Source organism: Microtus ochrogaster, chromosome 1 (assembly GCF_000317375.1).
Source record: "Microtus ochrogaster isolate Prairie Vole_2 chromosome 1, MicOch1.0, whole genome shotgun sequence".
Lineage (NCBI taxonomy): Eukaryota > Metazoa > Chordata > Mammalia > Rodentia > Cricetidae > Microtus > Microtus ochrogaster.
In genome coordinates, this window is record NC_022009.1 from 35912966 (window position 1) to 35922967 (window position 10002).

Sequence of the window (10002 nt, forward strand, 5' to 3'; positions counted from 1 at the left end):
AAAACAAGGTTTTGAAAACTTTTGGAATAGGTTTTTAATACCAGGGTAAAATTTATATCTCTGTGAGGTTTCTATTTAAATATTGGCAGGCAAAGAAAAAGATAAATAAGAGATCCTGTAGTTTATGGTTTACATAAGCAGCGTCTCGTTCACTTTGCTGAAGCGTGAAGTATAACCATCTCAACTATATATGTAGGTGTTTGGTGAAATAGGTGCTGGATGGGAAGGGAAGAAAAGGCTTGTCCTTCTCCTCTTCCAGCTACAGCACTTGCCTGCCCGAATGTTCTAGACCAAACCCAATGTCTTATTCACTTTAGTAGGGGCTTTTGCTGCTGGGCAGCCAGAAATGGGGGTGGGAGTCCATTTCCATAGCTTTCTGCTGACATTCCTATTGACCAGCTTCATTTCTGTCATGTTCTCTCCAATTGGAGAGTTGTCCTTCCAGAGCAGGCTATAGTGTGCTCCTTTCAGTTTCAAACTCCTAGGTTCCCTCTGATGAAAAAAATGGGGGCCCTCATAGTCCTGATTCTATGCTGGCAAACTGCCTGTTAGCTTGAGGGATTATCCTCTTCCAAGCCAGAATCACGGCCTCTTGACGAAGGCCATGATGCCTTGGAACCTTAGTCCTCAAATGTTGGAAGCGTGGGAGTTATACTCAAAGCCAAACTGAAGCATTTGTGAGTGATCCTCCCGCCTTTTTAGCTCTTCCCCTGTGATATATTGTATTTCACTCACTTTGTTCCTTTGGGTAGCCTCTGTGGGAGCCACTACTCAGTAGTTTGCCTTACAGGGCACTATAGGCTTCCTGCTGCCAAGAACTCACAGCCAGAGACCTGTGTGCACATGTGCAGAAAAGCACAGTGAAACCAGTGTAGTGCACATGCACACGCGTGTCTACACACGTGTGCATGCATGCATGTGTGCTAGTTAGCACGTAAAAGGACAAGAAACTCCATGTCCGGGGGTTTCATGCTTTTGTGACTCATGCTAAATTTCCTTTTTTGACATCCTTACTTTTCAGAATGATTATATGTTCTTCTGTCATCTAAACAGTTCCATCAGCCACCACAAGTCATGGACCATGCTCCTACTGTCTCCTTAGATAGGATGTTGCTTTTTGTGTAGCTCGCTAGTATATAAGAATTTTGTCTGTCTTGAATTATTTTCTAATAGTGGTTTACATCTCTCCTGTCACTAGCAAGTGGTCAGCAGAGACATCTGGCCGGAGCAACGCCATGCCACATATTAAGACGTACATGAGGCCTTCATCAGACTTCAGTAAACTGGCTTGGTTTCTTGTTACAAGGTAAAGGGACCTTAAATGTCTCATGGGAGGTCTTGTAACTTCTGCTCTGAAATTGAGTGGAGTCCTGGAAAGTGTTCTGTGAAGTGTCGTTCGTTCTCAGCTGCTTCTGTCACTGAACCTTAAAGGAGGCCTGTGACTAATGTCTTATTGAATGTGTGACTGTCGCCTGGTTTTACACGTCTATCTGGATGTCTATAAGATTTGCATAAACTTCGGATTGACTTCCTTTTATATGCTGTAATAATAATAATAATAATAGTGATTAAGCAAACTGACATTTAGGGTAAATACAGAAAAAAACCAAAATGTTAAAATGATTCTATTTTTCTTCTATTAGTGTTCTCTTTAGGTAATTAAAACTTGAGCAATCAAATCTCTCATGTGCCATTTGAAAAACATCTTTATTATGATAGAATTCATATACCATAAAATCTGTGCATTAAAGTCTACAATTTAACAGTCTAACATGTTCACAGAATTGTACAACCATCACCATAATCTAATTTTAGAATATTTTAATCACCCCTAAAAGGAACTCCCTACTCACTGACATTTTTGTTTCTTTTTTTTTAAAAAAAAGATAAATTGCTTTGCCCTTTGGAAAACAGAGCTGTGACTAGAACATTAGTGCCTCGCTCCTAGTCAGAACCCAAGCACTGGGCATCTCTGGGATTCAGTAACCTAATTGATGCCAATCACAACTAATTACACTGTCACTGAGTGGGATTGATGGGAAGACTGAAATGGTACCAAGGACATACTCCTAAACAAATAAACGTTGTCACTTTTTGTGGCTAACATTTGTGCCTGGCTCAGGTAAGAAATACTGACTCAAAGAGATGGTTGATAAACACGATGACAGAGGGGCATCCTAAAGGCTTTCGCAGCCTCAGAGCATAATGGGGAAACATACTTTTGAGCTCTAAAAATAAACATTCAGGATGCTTTTCTGTCATTTGGTAGCTATATAAACTTGGGCAATTTATTTAATCTGTGTTTGTTTCCCAGTCTGTAAAAGGGAAGAGGTAATGGCTACAGTGGGACCACTGTGAGCAGCAAATGAGGTGTCAGAACCGGGTACCTGGAATAGAACATGTCCGCAGTGTGTGGTGGCAGTGGCTGTGCACAGTGAGCAGACATGCATGCAGGCGGAATGCTCACACACATTAGATTGTTTTTCATTAAAGAATGTCTGATCTCCCTCCTAATAGCTGGCCATCATTAAGCAGCTTTCTACCCTTATAAGGGTATCCCCACCTTCAGTAACTCCTAGGTCTGTGGAGAGGCCAAGTCGTCCTCTTTAATATTTCACAGTATACATGTGTTTCTTTTCTTTTATGTGGTTATTTTATGGAAAAAGTTCTCATAATGTAGCTCAGGCTCACCTTAAACCCATGGTAATCCTCCTGCTTCATCCTCCCTAGTGCTGGGATTTCATGCATGAGCCACCAGGCCTGGCTCAGTGCTCATGTGCGTGTGTGAGTACGTGTGTGTGTGTGTGCTTGCATGTGTGAGCAGTGCTAGACAAGATCTCACTGTGTACCTCTGGCTGACCTGTAACTAGCTATGTAAACCAGATCGGACTCAAACTCACAGAGATTCACCTACCTCTCTCTCCTGGATGCTGGGATTAAAGGGGGCGATCAAGCCCTGCTCGGCATGTATTCCAGTTGGTGGTAAGACACTCCACATCATTTCTGCATTCAGGAAGTCTAGTGAGCTCTGCTCGTAGGATCTATGTGAGTGGCTTTGGTTAATAGTCAAATAAAGCATGGTCCTTGTTGTTCATAAAAGGCACTAAGTAATGCCCTGTTCTTTCTATATTTCCACTACCTGCTTGTGGAGAGGATGAATCATGTGCCCATCAAGATCTCATGATCATCAGATTTCAGGGAAGGCAAAAAACAAAGTACTTACTCTAGTATGAGTTTTCATTTAAGATATAATAGGGTAGGCAAGGCCAGTAGTCTATGAGAGAGAGATCGATCAGATCAGGCCTATAGCAAATGCAGAGATGTTTGGAGCGTGACTTAAGGGATCAGAGAAGCTGGCCCAGGGAGGCAATGTTTAAGCTGACGCTGATGAAGGAGAATGCTGCAGCCCAAGGGAAGAGCACACTGGGCAAAGTGCAGCTTAAAAACAGCTCTCGAGCTGGGGAAAGTGTGGAAGGTTGAGCTCTTCCAGAGCTGATCCAGATGACAGGGGCCCTGAATGGCAGTGGCATCATCTGCTAAGTGTGTTGAAAGCTAGATCAGGCCGCTGCACGGAGAGTGGGAGGGAGAAACGTGGGCAGCAGAGGTTGGCAGCCACAGGGCCCGTGTTGTTGGTGGGGAAGAACAAGCTCCCCAGGATGGGGAAGACTCTGTAGACCATACTTCAAGACCTCCGTCAAGGGAGCAACTTGAAGTGGTCGGATACACACAGTGTAGAGCTAAGCAGAACCAAGCCCAGACTTTAGCTCCACCTCTTAGAATCTGTGAGTGACTGAGCCTCGCCAGACACATTTCCTGAAACACAAAGGCAAGGCACAGGAGTACACAGGCCGTCTGGTGAAGAGACAAGTTCTGCAAGCACTTGCCACCGGCAACTCATCAGAGGACACTTCCCTAAGGGAGCCAGAGTGAGCAGCAGCCATGGCTGTAGGTAACAGTGCTTACAATAAATATCTCACTGTAAGCATGTAAGCCAGCAGCTGCTGTTCGTCAGACTGGTAATCCCCCTCTACAGTAGCCACTCAGTCTGTAAATTCACGATGATGGCCAGAACTGGAGTAACTCAGATCCCTGGTCCAGCCCCTTGGTCACCTGGGTGGTCGCTATCAAAATGGCAAGCCCTAGCCAGCACGGAAGGAACAACTGTGTTTCCGCTCTGCAGGTGTGTGAGGGAAGGGGCAGGAGAGAGAACTGACCTCCGCTAAGCAGCCTCACTGGTCTCTTGTGGTCATCTCAGAGTTTTGTGAGATGGCATAGGCCCCACCTAGACAAGAAGTAAGGCTGTGTGTAGAGTTGAGGCAACTCCCCCCGCCACTCAGCAAACACGCATTGCCTGCATGGTGCAGGGGGAATGGAGGAAAGCTGAGCTTCTTGCTCCTTGGAATTTACAGTTAAATGAAAGGTTGATGAAACCAGCTGTGTCTCGTGTGTGTTTGATTCTGGGATGTTTTCCTGACTCTTGTGCACAGGGATATTCTGATTCCCTAGTAGAGCCTGAACTTGCAGTCATTCGGTGCTTGGCTTAAGCATGGCTTCCTCAGCCGGTTGGAGTCTGTAGTCTCCTAGGCCTGTACAATTGTTTATGGGATTACTGGCTCTCCCTGTAGACTCTGAGACCAAGCCCGTATCTCTCTTGTTCAGCATAGCCCAGCACCTGGCAGGGAGCCTGGCATGCAGAAGATGCTCAGTACAGATTTCTTATTTCTTAATGAAGGCAGAGTTGAGGTGGTAATGACGGAAGATCTTTCTAGACTTGATGTACAGTAGAAGAGGAGCAAAGCTTCCGCAGTGACCCCTGGAATATGGCTGGGAGGTAGATGGGGTTTGTTGTTGACATCAGTGTAGACACTGCAGAAATGAGGAGACAGCCGCAGGAGGATGGCGAATTTGATCACTGGCTTGGCTCACTGGAAAAGTTCTTGTAGAGCACACATGAGGTCCTGGGCTCACCCTGAGCGCACACAGAAATGGCCAAATTTCATGCTTATTGTGGTGAGGCCTCCAAGCTGGACTGTTCTCCACAGAGGTTTGAGGTTTTTATTGTAGTTATTTTGGGCAAGGTTTTAGTTTGGTTTCTTAGTTTCCCCTCATGCTCATCACTGATACTGTAAGTCTTCGTGACTTTTCTGGGAGCAAACAGAGCAGGCTGCTGCCTGGTTCTGAGGAACACCCAGGAAATACACATCAAGAGGACTTCTCACTGCCAGGCACACTGACACATACTTTTAATTCAGTCCTCTGGGCCTGAAGCAGGACGATCACTGAGATCAAAGCCAGCCTGGGCATTAAGGCAAGACCCAGTATCAAGCTAGAGGTGAGGTTTTTAATATGTTCCATTGCCAAGTAAACCATCTGTTCTGGTTGAAGGGCCACTGGCCATGTGTAATAATCTTCCTTCTACATTAAAAGGACTAATTATCCATTCATCTGGACATCATTCTTAGCAGTTATTCCGTGTATCTGTTGCTATATTGAGCACTTACTAAATACCAGCACTTTGCTAAGTGCTGGGAATATAGTGATAAACAACCATTGGCCTGGTTCTGGTGGTGGGGGTTACATAAAAGCAAGCAGGTTGTGCACACAGTCAAATGGGGATGAGTACAACAGAGAAAGGCAAAGCAGAACCGTGATTTATATGCGCTGACCTTCATATGAAGCTCAGGAAGATCATAGTTCACGTGCGGTCCCTTAATTGCCCTGATGGTGTCTGGCCCAGTGTCCCATGGGAATTGTTTTTTGGAAGTGGCAACTTTTGAAGGAGACTCCCCCCCCCCAACTATGTAGGCTTCCTTCAGGACTCCAGATCAGATACAGATCCCACCCGAACACCCTTTTTCACAGAGAGATCCTTTGTTATGCAGGAGGAAAAGTTAAAATGGTTCTTTCTGACTCAGGCAGAAAACAACAGCAAATGACCTTGCAGGTGTCATTTTTAAGAGGAGGAAACGGAGAGTTCTGTGTTAGAACAGGCTAGGATGTGGTGGTGAAGGAGATAGGGAACAAGGGAGAAGGGGAAGGGACAAGGAAAGGGGAGAAGGGTTATTTGTCCCAGAGGTGTAAAGTACTCCCTCTGGATAGAGGGGAGACAGACATGGCACATAGACAAATGGCTGTTTATGAAGGTAGAGGGGGAAACCGCATGTTGGGATGAGGTGTTTAATTCTGATTGGGCATGTTAATTAGGAGAATCAAAGGGGACTTCTGATTGCTGGACTTTGGTAGTCAGCCTCAGGAGGAAGAAGTAGCCAATAAGGAAACAGACCTTGGTGGCTAGCTTCAGGAATGCCCTCTAATGGTTTTAGCAAGGCAGAGGGAGTGGAGGAGAAGGACAAGGCCTGCCAGAGCCATGCTCACTGTGCTCACACTGGCCGGAGGCCCTTCAGTGTTTGCTGCTCAGTGAGTAAGAAGATCAAGCTTTGCTGTCAGATTAAATGAATCAAGAAAAGGCTTTTCTCACAAGTCAGCTTGCGTTGCTAGTTTATTTAAGTTAGTTTGTATCCCTTACAGCCTGACAGTTAAGCAGGGCACACAGAAGGCCAAGCAGTGGGCTCCATCACCCACATTCTGAGCCACTGCGTATAGCATGGTGTGGACCTAGGTCGGTGCTGCTGAGTCTTTTTCTGTCTTAGGGGCAGAATTGCCAGGGAAATCTAGAGTTCCTGAGCCTTTATTGGTCATGGGCCTGTAGGCAGATCTCTCTGTCCCGCCAGCCAGTTCCCAGATAACCACAGACCTAGTATTTACCATAAATGCTCATCCAATGGCTCAGGCTTGTTTTTAGCTAGCTCTTATAACTTAAATTAACCTATTTCTGTTCATCCATGTGCTGCCCCGAGGCTTGCTTACCTCATCTATGTACCTTCCATATTGAGTCTGAGTCTGAGTCTGGCTGGCGACTTCTCAGACTCCGCTCTTCCTCCCAACATCCTCCTACTCTGGCTCTCCCACCCAGTCTCTTCCTGCCCAGCTCCTTATTAACCAGTGAAAGTAATACATATTTACAGTGTACAAAGATTGTTCCACAGCACAGCGACAGTGAATCTTATCCTTTTTTACTTCTAGAAGGTTTATTCGAGGCTGCAGAGATGACTTGGTGGCTGACACATGTAGCTCTTGGCAGAAGACCCAAGTCTGGTTCTCAGCATCCACATTGGGTGGCTCATAACCACCTGTAACTCTAGCTTCAGGGAATCAAATGCCCTCCTCTGGACTCTATGGGTAATTGCACTTAAAGTGCCCATAACTCACTCCCACCACGCACACACAATTAAAACTAAAACTTTTGTTTTTTTTGGGGGGGAGGGGAAGGATTTTGTTCAGGACTTTAGAATAAGATAGGGTTTTAATGTACTCAACTTGAGCTTATACAAAAATGGTGTGTTTCTCAACAGAGCATGATTCAGAGTATTTATTGAGGTGTATAGAATTGATAAAAAATGATAGTCTTATAAAAGATTAACAGGAACTAAAAAGATCTGAGTTTCTAATACACAAAAATCTATCCCCTTAGAGGTGTGCTTTGTGCGTGGTATTTACTGCCTATTCTTATTACGAGTTAGCTCCCAACCACCTGTGAGGACATTGACTTCTTGGCCTTGAGGATTTTGTTTTCTATAAAACAAAGGGTTTTAAAATCAAGCTACACATTCCCTTCCCTTTAAAATATATTATTTTATGTAAATTATTTTATGCCTAGATGTAAGTTTGTGTGCCACATGCATGTAGTACCTCTGTAGACCAGATGAGGGCATCAGATTTCCGATTTCCCGGAACTGGAATTAGAGGATTGTGAGTTGCCCTGCGGATACTAATTCCAGCCAGGGTTCTCTGGAAACAGCCAGTGCTCCTTACTGCTAAATCATCTCCCTGGCTCCTTTTTAAAAATGTATTTTAGTTTGAGCTAGGGCCTCACTAAGTTATCCAAGCTGGACTTGACTTTTCAGTGTTCTCATCTCAACCTTTGAATAGCTAGGAGTAAGAGCATGTACCACCATGCCCAGGCTACTGTGGCTTACTTAACACAGCATATTCCTGTTTTTAAAGAGCAGTATGCTCCATGGGTAAACTGTATAGTATAGTATTGTGTGTGTGTATGTGTGTCACTTGTTACTGTTGTCAGTTATTATCCTCAGTATATCATTGTGTACTAGAAACTATATAGCTGGCAATATATTGGGTTCATTTACACCAGCATCACTGTCAACTTTCATGATTATACTAGCATTAGACAATGTGGGTTTGAGGGCTCTGGTGTATTATTATGGGCCCCTCTCATGCATGATGTCTCTGTTTACTGATGAAAGACCCTCAGAGTGGTCCTTCCCTCAGGAGGAGACCCCTAACCCAAGGAACAGTCGAGACCACTGGCTGCAATTAGCAAGAGGTTTATTGGGTGGGCACAGGTACCTGTGGGCGGCCAAGTCCTTTCGGAGGACTTGCGCGCCTGCAGGCTGGGAGAAGGTCTTTCTATAGGAAAAGGGTGGCAAAAGCAGGCATACAGAAGCAATGCATGGTTACAGGGATCTCATTGGTCAGTTCGAATGAGGCAATGGGTTCATTTAGTCGACAAATTCCCCAGAGACATGAAGGTCTGATAATAATAGCAGACTTGGCCCTATCTAGGGTACATGTAGTTTTTCCCAGAACTGTTCGTTCCCTTCCTAGGCCTGGTGTCTGACCACAGATATCCTGTTTGACTGCCTAGGAGTACTGACTTTACCTTGAACTTACATTTGTTTGTGCGATGGCTTTACAAAATGGCATTACAGCAGCTAAGCTGGAGTCTTTCACTGAAATGCCAGTGTTGAACAAGAACCCTTTAAAAACTGTCCTTTTTCAAGTTGGTAATATACGTACACAGTAAAAAAAAAAAAAAGAAAGGGGGTGGGCAGTACGTAGATTGCCCTGCATTCCTGTTTCTGCGCCCTAGCCACTACATTCTTCAGCTTGAAACCATCACCATTGGTTGGCACAAGTGTTTAGTAGCTTTAACAACTCCAAGATCCTGTCCAAGCCCAGTGCCCTTGGGATGGGATGCTAACTCACCGTATTATTTGAAGGGATAACCCGAAACAAGATCCGAGCCCCAACTCGGAGTGTCGTTTACTAGCCTTGTCATTTAAAGTTTGAAAAAACCCATTTATAATGTGGGTTTTTTCATCTGATTTAATGGAATGTTCTGAAGCTAATGATAGAATATGAGACTCTTGCCCCGTTAAGCCACATGATGTATTTAACACTAATCAGTTAGGCTCTCTCGATTCATGGAATCAGTGTCTAAAACCTTTATCTGGTTTGTATATATCACACACTAACACACAGTATGTGGCTAAGAGGCTCATCTGTGGGGGCTGGAGAGAGCTCAGTGGTAAAAACTGCTTGTTGCCCTTGCAGAGTACCAGAGCTCAGTTTCCAGCCTACTCAAGTGGCTCCCAGTTACCAAGAGCTCCAGTTCCAGGGAACCCAACACCCTCGTCTGGCCTCCCATGGGTTTCTTTCTTTTTTTCTTTTATTATTTTTTTTCTAAGACAGGGTTTCTCTGTAGCTTTCATGCCTGCCCTGGAACTTACTCTATAGGCCAGGCTGACTTTGAACTCACAGAGATCCACCTGTCTCTGCCTCTGGAGTGCTGGGATTAAAGGTGTACCACCACCACTGAGCCTCCCTTGGACTTTTGCACACGCTTGGCATACACATGAGTGTGTATGTGCACATGCTCACACATACAAATACTTCTCTTTTTTAAAGACTTGTCTGTAGATTACATTTTTAAAAAAAACAATCTGAGGCTGATTGGATAGTTGATGAGAATTATCCCAATTGAAGGTGAGCACTTCCTGAATGCCTTTAATGCAAGCATCCAGGAGGGAGAGGCAAGCAGATCTCGGAATCGAGTCCAGCCTGGTCTACAGAGTGAGTTCCAAGACAAGGCTACGCAGAGAAACCCTGTCTCAAAAAAAAAAAAAAAAAAAAAAAAAAAAA

The 10002-nt window shown here is 44.7% G+C and overlaps 1 protein-coding gene across 1 annotated transcript in view; it reads left to right on the top strand.

Annotated features, from left to right (window-relative positions):
- Positions 1-10002, top strand: part of Tdp1 (tyrosyl-DNA phosphodiesterase 1) — a 70722-nt gene that overhangs the window by 29854 nt on the left and 30866 nt on the right. Inside the window, exon 12 of the mRNA XM_026778646.1 lies at positions 1174-1306. Within this exon, the coding sequence (XP_026634447.1) occupies positions 1174-1306 (133 nt within the window). The remainder of the gene's footprint in view (positions 1-1173; positions 1307-10002) is intronic.